We start from the raw sequence: 22,986 nt of genomic DNA, 5'->3' as shown, positions 1-22,986 counted from the left end.
TGTGGCACTGTTTCTAAACATCATACAGTACTGTATATCAAGTTAACAGAATGTAATTAGCATTAAATCTAATTTAGTTTTAGGTGATGAAGAGAATTAATCCACTATCCATCCATCCTTTTTCCAACCCGCTGAATCTGAACATAGGGTCATGGGGGTCTGCTGGAGCCAATCCCAGCCAACACAGGGCACAAGGCAGGAACCAATCCTGGGCAGGGTGCCAACCCACCACAGATTAATCCACTAATAGTGCAAAAATACAGAATCTTCACTGGATTCAACACTAAACAGCTACTACACAAATGCCTGCAGGCCTTCACCCCTAAAGCAGAACATAACCAGGTTGGGCCTCATTCCCTGTTTGCAATAATTTACGTACATTTTTTGGTACACAGATCCATTCATACTCTAGAATACTCATTTTTTACTTGAATAAACAACATGGTTCACAAACAAGCTCCCATCACCCCCAACACACATACTTTCTCAGCATCCCTGGGGACCCTCGCAGAGAATTGAAAATCTCAAAGCCAGAATTCAAATTTCAGTTCCCATGGTAACCGCCTCCGCTGCGAGTTGTTGCTATGAGACGCTCATTTTAGCATATGCATATGCGTTTTTTTTATAGTTAACATTGTATCGTTAATGATACCTCATGCTAGCTGGAAAAAATATTCGCCAGCGTCATTTAATCTGATTACGCTCAATCACAGGCAAAGCGCGTTTCAGAAGACAGAGCGTGTTTAGCAAGTTTGTCCTCAAAGGGCTTCCGTACGTCTTGTTTTCCCAGTCACATGACACGCTGACACGTGCTTGGCCAGTGTTTACGAGAAGTGATGACGGGTAGCGGACTGTAGTCCTGAAGCAGCGAATGTCTTAAAGGGGTTTTAGAAAGGGGTTTGATTTTAGCTTGCGCAGCGATAACTTAATCTGTACAGGTACATTTTTCATTTACTTTCCAGTTAACTAGTTGAAAGTATATGCCTGTGCTACTGTTTAAACTGTGGAAAATGTTTAATAGCAATGCCTGCATTGTGCGAATGGATGATCTGGTTTATATTTTCAAACAAACTGTACGTTATGGGCCCTCTTTTATATATCAAATAGTATTACAATGCAGTATTAAGATGATAAATTGGACTAAAAAAACAAATGAAATTAGGATGTCAAGAATCAACAAGAGTGCGCGGTAGAAATTGGGAAGTCAGTTGTGCCCGATGCTGTCTTTATTGATTCCGTCCTGCACCGAGCTATACTGAGTTATGCCATTTTCAGATTAGATCAGAGTAAGTCACATTTAGCGGCAAAATATGCTCTCTTACAAGGAATCTTACAATGTTTTTTTGATGCAGGCATACACATTGTTAATAAGTATAAATCGGTGATACAAGGATTAGAATGTTGACATGTTCATAAAAAGTGCAAGGTAGTGCAAGAAATGCTGATTTAAGCCTTAGCTAAATATAAGAATATTGTAATGTATTTTTTGCTCGCCAGACTGAACAAAGACAGTTAAATTATCCATTTGCGAGCTTAGTGGCCTGTGAAAAGAATATGTTCTTAAATCTGCCATTCTGTAGCTTGGTTTTTGAGACTATAACACCTAGCAGGTGGGAAAAGCTCAAAGATGCTATAGCCTGGATGTGAGGGGTCGGTGGTAATTTTCTCTGCGCACTTCATGAATCTGGAATAGTACACATCCCATAAGGTGGGAAAACTGGTGCTAGTGATTTTTTCAGCAGGCCTGACTATTCGTTGTAGCTCATTCTTGTCATATTTAGATGCAGATCCAAACCGCACCTTGATGGATGAGCTGAGAACAGACCCAATGATTGTTGTGTAGAACTGAACCAGCAGCTGTTGTGGTAGATTGAACTCCTTCAGCTGTCACAGGACGTCCATTCACTGCTGTGCGTTTTTAATGATGGATTCAGTGTTGCTGTTTCATGTCAATCCCGAGTAATTATAGATCCCAGAAACGTGAGAGTTTCCACAAAAGACACATTATTGTTAAATATGGAGAAGGAGATAATAATAATAAATTAGTAAAGTCCACTGTCATCCTCACAGTTTTGAGCACGTTTAACTCCAGATTGTTCTGACCACACCGAAGGGCCAGCAGCTCAATTTTCCCATCTGTATGCCAGCTTGTCACCATTGTTATCAGTATGTAGACTTGTCACCATTTTTATTGAGTCCAAAGATGGTTGTGTCATCCGCATATTTGAGGAGTTTGACATAGGCGTTCTTCTTGGTGCAGTCATTAGTATAGATGGAGAAGAGCACTGGGAGAACACAAATTCCTGGGGGCACACCAGTGCTGGTTGTATGGGAGCTAGAGGTGAGTTTTCCCCAATCGCCAGATAGGTGGAGGCAGGGACAGAAAGCTGGGTGAGTTTACAATGGAGGAGTTCAAGGGTGACTGTTAAACACTGAGCTGAAGTCCACAAACTGTATCCTTGCATAGGTCCCTGGGTTGTTAAGATGTTGTGGGATGTAGAGCAGACTCATACTGACTGCATCATCCACTAACCTGTTTGCTTGGTAGGCAGACTGAAGGTGGTCCAACAGAGGAACTGTGATTTCCTTCACGTGAGATAATCAGCAGCCTCTTAAAGGTTTTTATAACCACAGATATCAAAGCCTGTAGTTATTCAGTCCTATTCTAGGCTTGGTGTGATTGTGGCTTGTTTGAAGCACATGGGAACTTCACACAGCACTACTGATTTGTTGAAAATCCATCTGAAGACAGGCCAGTTGATCAACACAGATTTTCAAGCAGGAGGGTGAGACACTGTCTGGGCCTGCTGTTTTCTTGGTTTGTTGTCTCTTGAAGTGCCGAAACAAATACTCTTCACAGATGTTTAGTGCAGATTGGATAGTATCTGGTGTTGGGCAGACAGTCATGTATGTTCGTAGTATGTACTAGGTGAGGTTAAACCTTGTTTTTTTGTGATGTTTGCTGAAGTTTTAGAAAAGCTGTAATAAATAATGGTCTGGTACAGCAAATATCATGGACTCAGTGCTGAAAGAGTAAACAAAGAAAGCACTAATAAAGGGATTTTTTTTATTTAAAGTTAAACCACATTTGGAAATCTTGGAGATTAGAAACCTCCAGAGTAACGTGAATGCTTACTTAGAATTGAGGGGTGATATGGTGGTGCAGTGGTTAGTGCTGCTACCTCCCAGCTTTAGAGTCCCAGGTTTAAAAAAGAACTCACATTGGGCACTATCTGTTTGGAATTTGCACATTCTTTCTGAATCAGTGTGACATTTTCTCTGGTTAATAATTAGCAACTCTGAATTGGCGAAGTATATGTGTAAATATGTAAGAGTGCATAAAGAAGCCCAACATTAAAAGACTGTAGTTGTCTCACACAGATTGTTTATGCAGGGTTAGCAGTGTAGACAGATTGCGAGGTTGTTAATGTTAACACTGTATACGTTAACAGGTGAGATTTATAGATTTGTATCTAATAAGAGGTCATTAAAATTTGAAATTGAGCTCAATTAATTCTTAGTGGGAAAGTTCTTTATGCTGCACTGATTATAAAATTTCATTCAGAATACATATTTAAAGAGTATGATGATAATAAAAAATTAAGGAAATGATGATATATGTTAAAAGTATTTATGGTAGTATCGAGACACTAAAAACAAAACACAAAGCAAAACCACAAAAAAATCATAATTCCCTGTAACACACTCTAGCAATACAGCAGCAAATCACTCAACAGAAGATTTTACAATGCTGTCAATTGCATTGTTAAAAAAAATAGAATCAAATACAATAACTTATAGTTTATTAACTTGTTAAGAAACTTAGCTAGCTGGGCCAGACATTTTCAGTGGCTGACAAGCAGCAGGTAATGACAGATTTTAAACCAACACAAATTAATGCATTGAAAAACAAATAATGTTTATTCATGGATTCTTTGTTAAATTTGGTCACATCTGACACAGGAACATCAAAAAGTATATTAAAAAGTAAAAAACCTATAACTGAACAGAATCTGAGGTAGTAGCATACTTTTTTTTCCACTTTTGAAATACAGAAATAAACTTTTTGGTCATATCTAACCTAGGCACATCTCAAAATGCATAAATACAAAATAATAACATTTGTTTCCCTTTAAAAAAAATAAATATTTTGGTCATATAATAATAAGAACTACTACTACTTAAAGCACTTTGCATCCCATGTGGAATGCAAACACGTGGTCTTTTTAATGCAAGGTAGCAGTGCTACGATTGCACCACTGCATATATATGAGCCAGTTACATCAAAAAGTGCATTTAACAGTATAAAAAATCAAGAGTGATCTCCCCTAGACTTTCTCGTATGCTCAGATATGGAGATGGATATTTGAGGAGTAAACTGCAAGACAATGATTATATTTTTATATTATGTACATTAAAGAACCATCAACAACAAATCAAATAAATTAATAATATATGGAACAGTTATTATAAAAGTAAAGTTGAATAAATCTGACTCTTCAGCTGCATGAATGAACGGTAAAGTACCCTATACTCCGTATACGAGAAAGTAAAAAAAAAGAACTATTAGCGCTATCAAAGCTATCAGTGCACAAACCCATAGCAAGTGATAACAGTAAGTAACGCACGTGAATACAACGTCTACAGCACACTGAGGGAACATAGGTTTGTTTTAAATCACCACATGTGTGTTGATACTGTGATGTGTCTTGCTACAGCATGGGCTGTGTTTGAGTCTTGGGGGGGAAAGCACTTTGTGAGGGCTCAGGCCAAATACCCAATAGAGAACTGAGTGCCATGATAAGGGTGAGATGGGGAGTGAATGGTTAAAGAGCAGGAAGAGATTCCCTTAGAGAAGTGGCTCCTTTGACAGGTCATCACAGTATCATAGAATACTACCACTTCTAGACACACAACAACGTGCTGCATTGTGGGTTGAATGTTGCTAGGTTACATGGAGTACTGCATTCGTGGTCTGTACTACTGTAAGAATTTCTGAAGGCTCACAGAGTGTGTTTCTGGCGGGTCCACTGACCACTCAGAAGTTGCTTCTGGGCTGCATGTGGCCCGTAGGTCGTCATTTGAATAGGTTGAGTAAAATATACAGGAAATTGAATCAGATGAACAACTTAAATAATATTTAATCTGAAACTAAACACATTGGGTCAAATGAAGTAAACAAGCTGCATAGACAGACATTTTGGTATGGGGTGGCTTGATGCCTCTCTGCATGTTGACCTTTACAGATCTTTTGTGTTGTGTTTGTGTGTGTTCATTTCTTTTTCTTCATCATCATCCATGTGGTTTGGTAGGGTGGACAAGCTGTTGGCTATCTTCACTTATACATTTCTTTGACTGTGTGTATGTGTGTGTGTGTGTGTACATATATACTGTATGTATTAAATAAATTATGTATCTGATAAACTGCTTTAGCAAACATTTTGCAAATAAGTAGGCCTGGCCCTACAACTAAACAGAGCAGACTGCAAAAATCCCATTTAAATTAAACAATTCCTATGGCATATATCATTGGGCTAGGTTTTTTAGATAAGTAATGGAACAAACTGGACCAAAAAAATGTGGATTGGCGCATGCAACACGGCAAACATAATTCAAATTGTTTGACGAAGATGGGTCAATTCCTTTGGAACTTGTCATTGTGCATAGGTCTGAGCATTCAGAACAGATATGTCAGAAACTGCTTGTTCTACATTAGTTAATCTACAGTATCTTTGCTGTATCTTCACACAGTACAAAAAGTAATTGTTTTCTGAATACAATTGTATCTTTAAGATGTAAAAATGAGATTTTCCACAGACATCTGTACAGACACCATGCTAAAATCAGCATTTCTTAATGTTTTGAACATTATAGAATCAGAATGTGAACTAAACTCAGTACAGAATTTTTGACCCCATCAACAAACTTCTATTTATAGGCAAGTAAAAAAAAAAAATAAAATAAAAGTCAAATTTGAAAGGCCCTTGGTTAAATTTGTTTTCTCTGTTTTTTAAATGTTTGCAATTCTGTTTAACTTGATTTTCCTGTCAAAATAGTCATAGGTTTGTAAAAATGTTTACTAAACTGTGTAGAAGTACCGTATGTACCTGTCTACATTTCTTTCTCGACATGACTATGTCTGATCACCTAGTCCTTAGACTTGCTTAGTCTCCCTCTAAATTGTGCAGAGACATGCACTTGCCTACCTTCCTTAAATAGCATCATCTGAATATTTTACCACTTTTTTTTTATAACTTAATCTGTTACATCCAACGGTGATTGCAATGACTGTTTAATATTAAACATTTCTAAAGGTATTTTAATTCTCTGTTGTAAGACTTAAGCTTTCTGTAGACCTACTGTGACTACACCTAAACTGCATTGCACATGACCTCTAGTGGCAGAGAAGTGATTTTTGAAGTACAGTACTCTGAAATTCAATGCAAACACACAGATGTGGTTTCAGCTGCAGGTGCTGGGAACATAGGCAGTTGGCAAACTGGCTGTCTAGACCCAGACATGAGAAACTGAACTGCTATTATGTAATTAATAACTGATTATAATAGTCACTCTTTCACTTCCATTCCAGCTTAAGCTGCAACTCATTTCTTTACAACCCATATATCAATATTCATTGGTGTTTAGTTCGACATTACAATTAATAAAAGCTTGATGACTCAATTGATCTAAACAGCAAGAGCATAGAGTTCCAAGATATGTATGGAGTACACTTCATAAATAATTGAACAGTGGCATTTACAATGAACCAGTTCACTTACTGTTTTAATGCATTTCAGAAGGTCTTCATGGATTCGTAAATGTGTGCATTTTATAACAGGCAGACACTACATCTAAAAAAAATAGACAGAAAAGCCCATTTTGTTGGTCAATTAGATAGCTAAAGTTGGTTGAATCTCTATTTTACAGTAATGCGCAAACTGCAGCAATGTTTTATGTCAGGAATTTACCAGCAGGGAATCTGTGGGAGCATTCTGCCCTGTTGCAGTTGAATCTACTGTGTGTGGCAAATAACTGGCATCTGGAGATGACATCCATCAAAAAAAAGTTTTGGGTGTTGAAGAAATTGCATTTGAAACCAAAAGTGTCACTTTTAGATTAAGCAGACCAAAAGACAGATGTCCATGTAAATTTCTTGGACCAACAAAGTCTCTTTTTATTTGGTGCCTTCAGTAGTCGTTTTTTTTGCCTGCTGCGTTAACTCTGAGAGGTATTTATTTATTTGGACTGTATTTTGTAGTGCAGTTAATTGATTATTACCAATGTAAGAGATTCTGATACATTTATACTGCAAGCTAGTATGACCACAGTGCTTGATGGTTACTGCAAGTGCACTGAAATAAACTTTAAAAGTTTTTGCAATTTCCTAGACTAACCTCAGTTTCTTAAAATAGTAATATGGTTTTTCTATGCTAAGTTTAGCTGTTTTTACCAAACTATGGTATACCAAAAATTGACTCAAGGAATAAAATTCCACAGATTAAATTTTAAATAGACACATGCAATTCTCGGATGATACAATGATTGAGATTTAAGATTATAATTAACAAGTTCTTGTTGGGGTGTGAAGGGTCTGGTCGTTCCACATTTTTTTTAATATGTACGGTTAATCAGATGTGACCAAACGTTTGACTGGTTCTAATGGATGCATTTTTTTTTAACAGAAATTAGTGATGTTGCGATGGCTTCTTGGGGGACGAGAAGCACAAGGGCCAGCCGAGGTTAGTATTCTGGTAATTGTTTACCGTTATGTCATGTACACTACACAATTAATTTATTTTTATGTTATGCTTCTTTTACAGTTCAGAATGAAATAAACTACCTCCTTAATTTGTCCCTGGGCAATATTACACTACACAATTCATTTATTTTTATGTTATGGTTCTTTTATAGTTCAGAATGAAATCAACTACCTCCCTAATTTGTCCCTGGGTAATGTTACAGTCTGCTTACAGTCTTGTCCAGGCAGCAGTCTTAGATTTCAGCTAGGATTTATGTAACAACAGTTATTTTCAGCTGTAGAGTGGGGGCTTTAATAATGACACATCTATTCATCTATTGTGAATTTCATGTCCTCTAATGTGAAGAAGTTGTTTCTAGGCCAGTGATGGAAGTGTATTCCTAGAGTCTAATTAAACAAATGAACAAAATGGAATAACCATGATTGATACATAATCAGCTGCACAACACACGTACACTACCGGTCAAAAGTTTTAGAACATCCTGGTTTTTCCAGTTTTAAGTGAAATGCACACAATTTAATGTACTAATGTTTCATGAAATCGAGGCATAGAACAAATAAACAATGGCAGATAAAAAATAAGGAATTATTAAATACACATTGTATTCAGATTTTTGATTCATCAAAGTAGACATCTTTTGCTGATATAACAGCTAAACTGTGGCAACACATTTGATTCAGAATGCCCATCACTCTGTGCAAGTTACCAACTCTGCCTCCAGCAAAAGAACCCCAGACCATCACACTTTCTTCTCCATCTTTGACAGTTGGTGTCACAAACTGAGGAACCATCCTTTCATCAACTCGATAGCGTACAACCACCCTGTGTGATGAAGTGAAGATTTCAAATTTTGTTTCATTGGTCCATAAGACTTTCTTCCAGTCTTCAGTAGCCCACAGCCAATATTTCACGGCCCTGTTTTGTCCTTTAAGGAATGGCTTTCCTACTGCCTGAGTACTACTCCCTGTCAAACTGCAGCACAAAGTCTCCTCTTCACGGTACAAACTGTGACTTACTTTTTATGACCACCGTTAAGCTGTTGTGCTGTGAGCCGCCTGTCACGTAAGCTGGTGACCCTCAGAAACATATCTATCTATCAGAATTTCTTCCAGTTTCCAATTGCCTTTGGATTATGTAGGATGCCAAACTCACTGACACTATTTTTTTTTTTGCTGTTTGTCTAAATGAAAGGCCTACGCTTCCAAGGGAAATAACGATCTGCTTCATTTCATTTGTTAATTGTCATTTTCTTACCGTTATTACTGGAATTTACAACTTCCTACAGTGTAATATTGTCCAAGTTGTATTTCAGAGGGTGTAGTAACACAGTCTGTTCCAACTGTGCTTTAAGATGGACAGAGGGTTTTTAAGTAATCAACAGGAGCTGGGACACTTGAAAATTGTTTGCTCCAACTTCCATCCATCCATTTTCCAACCCGCTGAATTCAAACACAGGGTCACGGGGGTCTGCTGGAGCCAATCCCAGCCAACACAGGGCACAAGGCAGGAACCAATCCCAGGCAGGGTGCCAACCCACCACAGGACACACACCCACCAAGCACACACTAGGGCCAATTTAGAATCGCCAATCCACCTAACCTGTATGTCTTTGGACTGTGGGAGGAAACCGGAGCGGCCGGAGGAAACCCACGCAGACATGGGGAGAACATGCAAACTCCATGCAGGGAGGACCCGGGAAGCGAACCCAGGTCTCCTTACTGCGAGGCAGCAGCGCTGCCATTGCGCCACCGTGCCGCCCTTGCTTCAACTTGCATGGCTTAATTTACTTGAATTGCTGCAGAAAATCTGTAGGTTGCAACCTATTGTTCCCTGAAGGAGGCCCATTTGTATTATTCTGAATTTTTTTCAGTTTTTGCTAACCTAAACTTTAAATTTAGGCAGTTTACTTCTTACATTTTCACCATTTTAGGTCATTCATTGCTTTCAATTGACTACATTTGAAGAAAAACTGATGTGTTCTAAATCTTTTGAGCAGTAATGTAAGTAACAAGCAAAAAAAAATCTATAACAATTTGAAATGAGGCAACATGATTAAAGTTATCCCTCTGATCTCACTTCTGCTATGGCAAAGTCTTTTCCTATATTTTCTAAATCAGCCACTGGAACTGCACCTTGAAACAGTCAAGTATTTTACTCTATTTATTTTGGCAGAACTCTGCGAGTATATTTTTTCAAAACTTTGGCAACCTTATTTTTGTTTGTAATCTTTAAAGGCAGTTGTGCTTTATCATTAGACCTGACAAAGAAATCCAGTTTATTTTTTACTCTGTCTTACAGAATTGCAATATACATCAGGATTACTTCAAAATCAGACATCACTATTGGCTAACAAACCAGTCAAATGGGGAAGATTTACACATTTTTGGTGTTTTCAGACAGGTTTACATACATTTAGAAAACAATCTGAAAATGTTACTCTGTGCATCATTTAATGGAATTGGTGTGGCACGAATAAGAAGATTGTTTGCAATGCATTCTCATTTATAAGCCGGTGTTCATACAGATGTCTTATATTGCTTATGTATGGGTTTTAAGTAAAGTTCATGTGCTGTATAGGAATGCTCTTTCTTCGCTAATGAATATGAAGAAAACTTGTCCAATAAGACAACTTGTTTAACCCCATTCTGCATGAAAACATGAGGTTAAAAAAAATTCCATGGCCATCATTACAAACTATACGGGGTAATTAAATTCCTTGAGTTTCATATTACTGTTTTCCAGGTATTTACATTAAGGATACTTGTATGGTCAGCATTGACTCATACCTTTTCATCAGGTTTGAGCTGTTCAAAGAAGTGTCCTTTTATGCTCTGAGCAAATTTTGATGTTTTGTTTACTTCAAGCTAATATGAGACCAGTTGTGTAACTGTCATGACTAATGTTCATGATAAGGAAAAACAAATTAACTGCACTAAAACTATAGTTGACTCATGGCCATTGACATTTCTCAAGGTATGCAAACAATTTTTAAATTTTAAATTACTATGCAAGCTCTTGTTTAAATACATTTAGTAATGTAAAGTGATTAATCTGTTCACTGGTCTGTAAGTTAGATTGTGGCTTTTTCAAATTAATTCTAAAAATAACTAAATAATTGGGGATATGAGTTGTAATGATTCTCTTACTACATTATGCATTTTGTTAACATTATAATACAATTTGAAATAACATTGTATTTACATTTTTAATTGTTTTTTTTCTGCCTAATTTTATTTGTTTACTAGCTGATTACCTAGTGGCTTCGCTCACTGAGTGCAAGGGAAAAAAATAAAATGTAGTATTTATAAAATAAGTTTAATTGCCAATTTTATTTTTCAACAAATAAATAAACAACATTATTAGCATCATTATCATATGAGAATATGAAGTAATATATAAGAAGCACATTGCATATAAATATAAATTATTAAACAGTAAAATCTTCTTCTATAATACTTCTATAATACGCTACCGTGACTGTTCGTTTGTCTGTCCAGGATTTTAAATCACCTGTAGCTCGCAAACCGTTTCACCTATTGACTTCAAATTTGGTACACATATACTACGTGACGTCTACTATCCGCTTTTGGGGTGATGATTTTATTACTCTTTTTATCTTTATTTTATTGTAGAATCAACTCTCGGCAGCACGCAGCAGGGCGGCCGTGAGGCGCATGCGTATGGGTGCCGTTCTCATTCCCTACCACCTTCGCTAATCATTCTTGAGGCAGATTGAAGACTTAAGTGCCAGATTAAGTGAAAGATTAAAGAAAACGTACTAAGTAATTGCAACACAAAAACGAATGGTAAACGTACAGAGAAAGAGGGTGAACACTATGAATGCTTAAGTCAAGTGTATTCACTGCACGTTATCGTGCAGTGCGCCATTACTGGTATTTTGATAAAAGAATTTGAACAACATATAAGAAGCGTATAAATTAATAAACAGTAAAACATTAACATTTAAGAAGTAAAGATACATTGAGTACTATTGCAGTGCTTTAAGGTATACTACATTTTTTGTTTGCCCATTACGTGCATAAATGTATAAATTTTTTGGTGTACCTACCCGAGAACACGTGACATATAATTGACCATGGGAGAAGCCTCAATTTTAAACACGCGTTGAGTTCATCTGCTGGTGTCCCTTGTGGAATAACTGGTAATGTTTGACGAAAATCTCCTGTGAGTAAAATGACAGAACCTCCCATTATTTTGGTAGGATCTCTGAGATCTTGCATTGTTCGGTTCAAGGCTTCATAAGCTCTTTTATGTGCCATGGTGCACTCATCCCAAACTATTATCTTTGAATGTTGAAAGACTTTTGCCTTTCCAGAGCCCTTGCGTATGTTGCAAATTGGATTTTCGTTGTGAGTGAGGTTCAATGGTAATTGCAATGCCGAATGTGCTGTACAGTCTCCATCTAATAATGTAGAAGTGATTCCCGATGACGCTACAACCAGAGCTATGTCACCATTCGCTCTCTCGGCAAGAATCAGGTTTATTAAGAAAGTTTTTCCTGTTTCCCGGTGGTCATACGTAATTTCCGTTTCAATGTTTCATACGTAATTTCCGTTTCAAACGCGAAAAGAATTTTATATGTATAGATTACAGAGTACCCGAAGGGCCATTGTGTATAATTTTTTATCTTGGGATTTTATCACCAGCTAGTAACGAGTGCGCACCAGATAGTTTCAACCGCATAGTAACTGAAAAGGGGATCCATACCTATACATAATTTCTGATGCATATTGGTTCTGTTTCATAGTTGCACTTAGTCAAGTCAAGTCGGGGAGCATGCACTGGTACAGTGTGTTGCCACACCCACTACACAACGAAACAACTCGGGATCCCGGTTTGCAACCCTCCAGTCAGACACGCGGTCCAGTCCCACCCTCCGGAAATGACCCTCTATCTGCTGCAGTCAGGTGTTACGTGGGTGACCCCTTCGTCTGGTCCAGCCACTCGGGTCCTCAACAATGAGGATCTTACGAGCCGGATCACCCTCAGGGAAATGCACCACATGGCAGTAGTGCCGTAACTGACGCTCCCTCACAAGGCAGGTAATATGCCTCATTCGGGACTCCATGAGCAACCGCTCATTCAACACAAAGGCAAACCAACGGTACCCAAGGATTTTCCGGAGAGACACAGTACCAAAGGAGTCCAGTCTTCGTCTCAGGTCACTGGATAGCGTCCATGTCTCGCAACCATATAGCAAGACAGGAAGCACCAGGACTCTAAAGACTTGGACCTTCGTCCTTTTCCATTGATATAGGGAGCGCCACACACCCCTTTCCAGCGACCTCATGAACCCCCATGCTCTCCTAATCCGTCTACTGACTTCGTAGGAAGAGTCACCAGAGACATGAATGTCACTGCCAAGGTAAGTAAACATTTCAACAAGGTCAACACTCTCTCTGCAAACAGACACGCTGCTAATGTCTGTGCCCAAGAGGTCATTAAAGGCCTGGATGTTGGTTTTTATCCAGGACACTCGCATGCCCAGACACTCAGACTCCTTGCTCAGTCTCTGGAGTGCCCCGATCAGAACCTCCATTGACTCTGCGAAGATCACAGCATCGTCAGCAAAGTCAAGATCCGTGAACCTTTCTTAACCAACAGATACCCCACAGCCGTTGGACCCCACGACCTTGCCCAACACCCAGTCCATACAAGCATTGAACAGAGTAGGAGCAAGAACACACCCCTGATGAATGCCAGAATCAACTGGGAAAAATGCAGAGGTCCTGCCTCCACTCTGCACAGCACTCACAGTACCAGTGTACAGGCCGGCCATGATATCCAGCAACCTCGAGGGGATCCCGCGAATCCTCAGGATGTCCCACAGGGTAGCTTGATCAACTGAGTCGAACGCTTTGTGAAAATCGACAAAGGTTGCAAACAAACTCAGCCGATATTTGCGTTTGTGCTCCATGAGAACTCTCAGTGCCAGGATGTGGTCGATGGTAGACTTCTTAGGTGTAAAACCAGACTGTTCCGGTCGCTGGTAGGTGAGCAAGTGATCATGGATCCTATTGAGGACGACCCTAGCAAGGATCTTATCTGGCACCGAGAGCAGTGTTATCCCCCTGTAGTTGCTGCAATCCAGGCGATCACCCTTCCCTTTCCAGATAGGGACGAAAGGTCCTGTTTTCCTGTCAGTTGGGATGATGCCAGTCTCCCAAATGGAAGCAAAGATTGCTTGCAATGCCAGGAGGACAGCCTTACCACCAGCCTGGAGAAGTTCACTCCAGATACCACAGATCCCTGCTGCCTCCCCCCCCCCCCCCCCAGCTGGTTCACCACCTGTGCAATCTCAGTGAGGTTGGGTGGTTCACAGCTAATTGGAGGATTAGCTTCAAGAACCATGGACCCAGAGATATCCAACGTCCTAGCCTGTGGATCAGCTTTGAACAACTGCTCAAAGTAGCCGGCCCAGAGGGTCACAACTGCAGTGTCATCCGTAAGGACCGTTCCATCAGCTGCCCTGACTGCGACTCTCCGAGGAGCAGATTCAGAGGTGGGTAATGCTTCGATTCCTCTGTAAGCAGGACGTAGGTCGCTAGACCACAGGTGGTGTGTCACTTGCTCACAGATTCCTCTAACAAACGCCTCTTTATCTGCCCTCAGAGCCCTCGCAGCCGTCCTTCTCAGTTCCCTGTACAGACCAGAGTTGCCATTGAGCTGTGTGCTGCATCTCCTCTCAATTATATCCAGGGTGCCCTGCGAGATGAAACACCTCCTTCTGGGAACACCAGTAACACCAACACAACCCTCAGCAACCTTCAGGGTCTTGTCAGAGAAGGTCTCCCACATCACATTAGGTTTGGCAGTCGTACTCAAATCTGAAAGTTCCTCACACAAACTGCATGCAAACTTGTTAGAAATAGCCTGGTCTTGAAGTCTAGCCAAGTCCAGGCTCATTTTCCTAGTAGGTGGTAACCTACTGGACCTAAGCTGGATCCTAAGAGTAGCAACAACAAGTCTGTGGTCAGAATTCACAAACTGGGCACTTCTGTAGACCCTGCTGTTTTACTAGAGCCTCCAGCATCTGCCCACGAGGATGTGATCGATCTCCTTCACTGCACCACCAGTATTGGAGTACCAAGTCCAACGATGCGGTTCAGGGTGCTGGAACCAGGATCCAGCGATTCGCAGCCCCTGTCCTTTTGCAAAGTCAAGGAACATGGAGCCACTTTCAACACGATCATCAGACCCATGGGGACCAATACAGTCCTCATAGCCAGCCCTGCCAGTGGCTGTATTGAAGTCACCCATGACCAGAGGAGTGTCACCTCGTGGCCACTCATCAACCACCAAGTGATGCTACAAATAAAATGTCTCCCACGCCGAGACATCACTCACTGCGGTCAGAGCATACACTGAGACAACAGACAAGGCACCAAGAGAGTGCCGTAATCTGAGTCTCATAATACGCTCGTTGAAAGGAGTTACATCAGACACCATCGGAAAAAGCCAATCCACTACAGCAACAGCTACTCCCCAAGTATGACAGCCATCAGACCTACCAGACCAATAAAAGATGTATCCACCTAAAGAGATCTGGCCAGTCCCTGGTCTGTGCACCTCAGAGAGTGCACTTTGGAAAAATGGAAATTGGAGACTTTATAGAAGTATACTTTCAGGTTGGTCTTAAACACAAAGACAAAGTGCTTGTATTTGCAGTTCATCATGGATACATTATCACTGAAAGACATTTAAAACATATATTGAAGTCTAATGGTCTATTTTGTCATAAGGTCTATAGCAACATTGAGGAAATTATTGTGTTTATACAGTAACAATTGCAAAGCTCAGGTCAGCTTCATGGCTACCGATGGATGCACACAAAATGTCAAAAAAGTGGTTTGCATGTGAAGAAGGAAGATATTCGTCTGATACTGAAGGCGCTAGATCTAAGAGGAGTTTGTCTCAGAAAAGCCAGAAGACTCCATTGGTGTAACTATTTTACAAGAGAACCAAACTATATATGGCATTTTGATTCTTATGACAAACTTAAGCCATGTGGTATTTGTATAAATGGTTGCATTGATGGGTTTTCCAGAAATATTATTTGGTTAAATGCATTTACTACAAGCAGTAATTCAAAAGTTGTGGGAGGCTACTTTATGGAAGCTGTACAGAGACTTATAGGTTGTCCTAAAATAGCCAGAGGAGATCTGGGTACTGAAAATGTTTACATTAGAGATTTTCAAAGGTTTCTCCACTGTGATGCAAATGTATGAAGTGCCATAGACAGCTTCTTGGACAGAGCCAGGACTGCCAGTCAACAAATAGAAAGTTGGTGGGGACTTCTAAGGAGGGAGTCAATGGAATTCTTCATGTCTTTGTTCACTGATCTGAAGGACAATGGCATGTTTGATGTATGCTTTCTGGATAAAAGTACAAAGGGAAGTCAAGCTAAAGTTAGAAAATGGGATTTATTAGAAAATGTAGTCTCCACCCTTCCCAATGCACTTGCACTACCTGCCTGGATTCCAGCAGAATCCAGATAAGCCTTGGTGTTCTTAGCAGTGTGTGGGTGGGCATTGTCTTGCAGTAAAAGGACTCCTTGAGACAGTAGACCCTGCCACTTGGATATAATAGCAGTCTTCACATTGGTGTCCAGCAAGTCACACTAACTTGCACTAGTGACTGTAGTACCCCTCGTCATGTAGTGTTCAACAATAACTCAGGTGCATGAGTGGTTGCAAGGACAAGACAAAACCTTTTATTCTGCTGGAATCCAGGCACTTCCAGACAGGTGGTACAAATTGTGAAGGGTGGAGACTACATTGAGAAATGATATTGTCAGTTTTGTTAAGGTTCATTCCATTGTCTAATAAATCCAGTTTTCTAACTTTAGCTTAACATCCCCGTGTACTTTTATCCAGAAGCCATCCGTCAAACATGCCATAAAAAGATGATGAATTCCATTGACTCCCTCCTTAGAAGTCATCACCAACTTTCTGTTCGTTGATTGGCAGTGCTGTCTCAGTCCAAGTAGCTGTCTATGGTGCTTTGTACATATATATCACAGCGGAGAAACCTTTGAAAATCTATAATGTAAACATTTTCAGTACCCAGATCTCCTCTGGCTATTTTAGGACAACCTCCGAGTCTTTCTGCTGCTTCCACAATGCAGCCTCCCACAATTTTTGGATTACCGCTTGTAGTAAATGCGTTTAACCAGATAATTTCTGGAAAACCCATCTAGCACCTACAGTATCAGACGAGCATCTTCCTTCTTCACATGCAAACCATTTTTTTGACATTTTGCATGCATCCATCGGTAGCCATAAAGCTGATCTGAGTTTTCTAATTGTTGCTGCATAAACACAATAAGTTTCTCAATGTTGCTATAGAACTAATAACAAAATAGACCTTTAGACTTCAATATACATTTTAAATGCCTTTCAGTGATAATGTATCCATGACAAACTGCAAGAACAAGCACTATGTCTTTGTGTTTAAGACCAAGCTGAAAGTACACTCCTATAAAGTCTCCAATTTCCATTTTTCCTAAGTGCAACTATGAAACAGAACTATTATGCATCAGAAATTATGTATAGGTATGGAGCTCCTTTTCAGTTACTGTGCGGTTGATAGTATCTGGTGCTTACTTGATTCTATCTAGTGCTCACTTGAAACTATCTGGTGCACACTTGAAAGTATCTGCATTTCATTTGATACTATCTGGTGTGCACCAGAAAATCTTTAGAAAAAAATTACACAATGTCCCCTGGGGGGCTCCGTAGTTTATTGAATAGTTGTTTTAGAATGTTTTGCAGTTAAAGTTGAATGTTTAGCAAAATCAAAGAGTGTTTTGTTGCCTGCCTATGGAGAAGTCATCTCAGATAAAGGAGCACTGGAACTATTGGGTAGAAGGATCCTTTCATTAGATTGGCCAGCCCAGCGCTGACTCAAATGTAGAATGGTCAGTATGGGGAGGTGGCCTGTTGGCTGAGGTCTCTAGGACCCTGACTGTGTCCGGCTTGTCTGTCTCCTTTTCTGCAATCTGGCCTTAGTTCTACAATTAACTGATGGACAAATATTGTTTTTTTAATTTATGTCAATTAGTTCTACTTTGCTCTTTATGTATTGTAGCAGATCTGTATCCTTATATGTGATAGTTCTATGTTTAGTGAGTGCTATTATCTATTCTTGCATTGTCTTGCTCAGCACCTGTATTTGGTGAGGTGCACTGTACAAGAACAAAGTAGTTTGTCCAAATGTATTCTATTTCTGAGGTGGCCATGATACATTGGACATCTAGCTCTGTGAAAAGGATTAGTTGTGTGTTATATTTTCCCCATTTATTGACACCTATTGCATACCCAGCCAACCTGGAAGGGGGCCTCACTCTGAACCCTTCCCAAGATTTCTTCCTTTTCCTACAAGGTTTTGTGGGAGGTTTTATCTTGTCTTCTTAGAGTGTCAAGGCTGGGGGGCTGTCAAAGAACAGGGCCTGTTAAAGCTGATTGAGACATTCCTTGTGTGATTTTGGGCTATGCAAGAAATGCATTGTTGTTGTTTTGTCAGATAATGTTGTGCCTTTTGTGCATTACAGTAACAAAAATAAATGTGTTAACTTCCTTTTTCAGCATTTTTATATTCGTATTATTATTATTGTTATTTCTTCTCCCCAGCCTATATTATTTATTTAACAGGTGCCTTTATTCAAGGCGACTTACCAAGCAAGTTATAATATACTAGCCAACCCGCGGCGTACCATACGCCGCATAATCAGGCCGCTTTTTTAATGATTTTTAAGCACAGGGAGAAAATTAACATTTGAAAAATCGGTAATGTAATAAATCACCAAGAAAAGTAACATTTCATGTGCCCACTCCCAACTTGTCACCTGAGTTGTTTTTGACTTTGCGCAGTCCACTTGCACCTGTGAGTCACGTAGACTTTTGTTTGCGGTTTTGGCTGCTTTTCTATATATGTATACAAAGGGCAGGGACGTAATCAGTGCAAGTGTATGACCCGCTAGCCATGTTTTTGAAAGTTTGACCCTGTGCCTTATTAATTGTCATCGCAAAGGCAAATCTAACAGGAAATTGTCTTCGTGTTAAAATAAAAGGCAAATTATCCGTGACAAACAAACTGTTTTACACACTGCATACCAACCCGCGACGTAGTATACGGCGCATAATCACGCCGCTTTTTTAATGTTTTTTAAAGAGAGGGAAAAAAATGAACATTTGCAAAATCCGGAACGCTGCTTTCAGTAAGTACAATGCACACGCGTTTAATTTGTCGGCCACTTTTTGCCAGCCGTCTTTTCTGGTTTGGGCTGCTTTTACAGTGTTACCGCTTGTGCATATTAAATCTTGAAATCCTTCGAGTAACTAATTAACTAACACCCACCCACCCAGCTTGTGTGAAAAAAATCTTTCATCATTTTGTTGCAGCCTATCAAAGACTTGCTGATCATGTTTTCTAGAGTCAATATACATTGGCTTTTCACTCAGCGCGAGGGCGCACATTCATCTCAGATTATTACATCCAGCTAGTCTGCTAGACTAATCTGCTACATGGCTGCGTTTGAAAAACTGACTTATCCCGGATGAGTTTCACCGGCATTGATGATTAGGAATCTGGTTGGAACAAAACCCTGCATCCACAGGGGTTCACCAGGACCGAGTTTGGCAAACACTGCTGAACAGAGACGAAACCGACTCAGGTGAGGAGTGGGGGCGGGCAAAGTAGTTGCAGCTATTGATTATTCAGTGTTGTTTGCCTGGGTGTCTGATCTGCGTTGACTGACATGGCTATTTTCTGCGTATCCCATGGTTGTCTTCTGGCAGTGTGAATGCCTCGAGAGACAGGGCGTCCTTGTGTGGTGAGTTGTTGCAGTTTGTGACCACCTCGCCGACGTTATCCCAATGTTGGCAAACAAAGCCAACAGCCATGTTGCGAAGTTTGAGAGCAACAGTTTCGTCAATGACATTTTTCCAAAAAAACCCGACTGATAGAAACAAACAGTTACCTGATGCAGGAATTTCTATAACATTGAAAGAAGTGTTGTTTCCATGAAATACATTTGAAGCCGTAGCCATGGAAGGCAAAAGAACAGTCAACGTGGCTCACAGCTGGATTTGGACAGCAGCACAGACCAAAGCGAGTATGTGTTTGATGAGCTGTTCGAGTTGGCGGAGGCGTAGAGTTTGTGGGCGGGGCTTAGTTGTTCGTTTCCCATGGTTTTTGATGGTGGACGTGGTCGGGTGTCGTAACCGAAACGAATAATGAAAAGTCAACGTGGCTCAGAGGTGCATGTGGACTCCTAGCACAGACGAAAGGGACTAACTGGGTGGTCGGTGAGTTTTTGCGTCTGGGCACATGAGCAGGCAGTGTGAATGCCTAGAGAGCGAGGGTAGATGCGGGCCGGGGAAAACGGAGTGTTGGTGGGCGGGTAAACGTCTTCCGTGTTCCTGCAGGACCATCTAAGAAGATGCATGTTTGTCGCGGATGCGGTGGACGCCGGTTGGGGAATAGGTGAGACGCTAATGAAAAAGAGGCACAGGGCTTATTGGTTTTTAAAGACTGCTTCCTTTATTGTGTTTTAACCTCAGTTTTAAAGGATTGCGCGGCTCTCTCTCTCGCGCTGCCTGTGTGTGTGCCTCTGTCTCTCTGTGGCCCTGCCTGTGTGTGTGCGTGGCTCTCTCTCTCGGGCTGCCTATGTGTGTGCCTCTGTCTCTCTCTGGCGCTGCCTGTGTGTGTGCGCGGCTCTCTCTCTTGCGCTGCCGGTGTGTGTGCGTCTGTCTCTCTCTGTGGCGCTGCCTGTGTGTGTGCGTCTGTCTCTCTCTCTGGCGCTGCCTGTGTGTGTGCGCGGCTCTCTCTCTCGCGCTGCCTGTGTGTGTGCCTCTGTCTCTTTCTGGTGCTGCCTCTGTGTGAACCAAGGTTCCACTGAGGTTGACTAATGAAAAGTCAACGTGGCTCAGAGCTGCATGTGGACTGTGGCACAGAGAAACAGAAATGACGGCATGTTTTTCGAGACGTCGCGTCCGAGTTGGTGGGCATGGCTCTGCGAGTTGTCGTCGTATCCAATGGTCTAAGAGTTGGTGGCCGTGGCTCCTTCCTGCGTGCGCCATTGGCGTCTTACTTGTCGGCGGTTTAGTGAATCCATGCACCTTCCGGCGTGCTTTCCATGGGTGGCTACTTGTCGGCGGCTTAGTGAATTATATATATAGATACAAGAATGAAGGTACAAGCATCAAACCAACAGAGAGCAAGATAAAAAAAGTGAGCACAAGGGAGTAGACCTACTACATAATTATACCTGCAACTAGACTAAGACAAAAGACAGTATCCTAAACTATTTGTCGGTGCGGTTCAAATAGATAAATGGAGATCATTTAACAGTTTTGGAGAAAAAATGGGCAAGCATTGTCCAGTCTCGGCACTTCTGGCAAGAGGAGGGATGGTCAGCAGAAACAGAACAGAGACTTCTTGAAAGGACATAAGGAGAGGCCAAGGATTGGAAATATTGAGGAGCAGAACCTTTCAGAGAACTATAAGTCAAGAGAAGAATTTTGTACTGAATCTTTGAGCAACCGGAAGCCAGTGGAGAGACCAAAGCAGACTAGTAGTAGCAGTAGTAGTAGTAGTATTCACATGACCTTTTTAATTGTCTACAGCAAAAAAAATGAAAATGTCAATCCATTCGTTTACTTTTAAAAAATTTTGTATCTTATTTTTTGATTAACTGGCTTTTAAAGAAAAAAAAGGCAAAAAAGAGAAAAATGAAAGAAAAAGGATCAGATTAATAGACAGAAGTGTAGTACTATAAGTTAATTACAGACTGATTTTGCAGTATTTTCCAGCATTGTATAATTGTTTACCAGAATTGTGTGGGGCACAAGAATTCTGTACAACTTTGAGAGTCAGTGGTGATCATCATTCAATCTGCTTGATTGAATTTTTAATTGTGTAAAATTACTTTAGTTTTCTGTATATGAATGTATAGCATAGTTGCATGACACTTTGTTCTGTATCAGTGGTTCAGCAACTGTTTCTGTATTGATTGCTGAGGTGGCTGCTTGTTGTCAAATCAGATATGTGATAAATGGCCAGTTTCTTTATTATTTCAAAATCTTTTAATAATTTCTTCAAATTTATTTGTCAGTCAATTTACTGTATCATCTGTTTTCCAATCAAAATCATTGGGCGGAGAAAATTATCACAGGCAGCCTCAGGCTAAAATCAGAAACCAGGACTACATAGGACACTGGGGGACACAACTTACATGAACCAGGATAATATAAAGTTCTCATTAGACTAATATGTAAGCCTTTGTGATGTGGTAGGAGTAGTCACACAATATCTACGCATACAAGGTCTGGACAGAGATAAGATCACAAGTTTGTAAATGTAACACGGTATAAGTAACCATTGTGCCACTATCTCATCCACTTGTTTTAACAATTATAATGAAAATTCTAATTTAAAACAGTACTGTATCTGTTACTTTTAGATGCAATCTCCAATCCATTCTGTACAATTCACCTGGTTATGATTCATTTAGAGTTTGGCATAATACCTGGCTGTTTTCCTTTTCTAATGCTTTTAACATTCCTGTGTAGGGCTATGAAAATCAGTAACATCAAAATTAAAATAAAGTGCAAAGAATGGGAAGTTGTAGGTCTGTAAGCAGTAAGAGGGTTTGTACATTTGCAAAGTTTGTTAAAACACAAACCTTGATGTTAGAGAATTTGGTAGGACAATGGAAGATAATGGTTGGTTTTGATGGAATTATAGACAAGATGTTTGTTGTGGCCTTTGTCTGTGTTATGTAGAAGGAGATGTTAGTATCTCTTGATTAAGTGACTGAAGAGGTTATTCTATTTTCTGATTAACGAGATCAGACTAGGTGTTTCAGCGATTGATGTATTACAACCTAGTCTTTCCCGTGCAAGCCCTTGCTATGCTGCTGGTGAAGAAGTTTTGTTGTATGTGCAGAAACAATGTGGAGTCCAGTTATGCTGTGAAACAGTGGAGCAATTGTTTGTACAAGCATGAATATTTAAACGTGTGTGTGTATGTGTGTATGTGTATATATATATATATATATATATATATATATATATATATATATATATATATATATATATATATAATATATACAGATATAATATACACATATACAGGGTGAGTCAAAACTATGTTAACATTTGAATGGCGAAAACAATTTATTCACAAAACATACTTCAAAAGC

General features: G+C 40.0%; 1 protein-coding gene across 1 annotated transcript in view; it reads left to right on the top strand.

The window, feature by feature from the left end:
- The first annotated feature begins 775 nt into the window (after positions 1-775).
- wdr41 (WD repeat domain 41) overlaps positions 776-22,986 on the top strand; it is an 80,569-nt gene continuing 58,358 nt past the window's right edge. The window contains exons 1-2 of the mRNA XM_028805704.2: positions 776-938; positions 7,683-7,739. Coding sequence (XP_028661537.1) covers positions 7,692-7,739 — 48 coding nt within the window. The 5' untranslated portion in view covers positions 776-938; positions 7,683-7,691. The remainder of the gene's footprint in view (positions 939-7,682; positions 7,740-22,986) is intronic.

Source organism: Erpetoichthys calabaricus, chromosome 7 (genome assembly GCF_900747795.2).
Source record: "Erpetoichthys calabaricus chromosome 7, fErpCal1.3, whole genome shotgun sequence".
NCBI classification, from domain to species: domain Eukaryota; kingdom Metazoa; phylum Chordata; class Cladistia; order Polypteriformes; family Polypteridae; genus Erpetoichthys; species Erpetoichthys calabaricus.
Note: the sequence above shows the minus strand (reverse complement) of the source record. Positions and strands in the feature narration are given on the sequence as shown.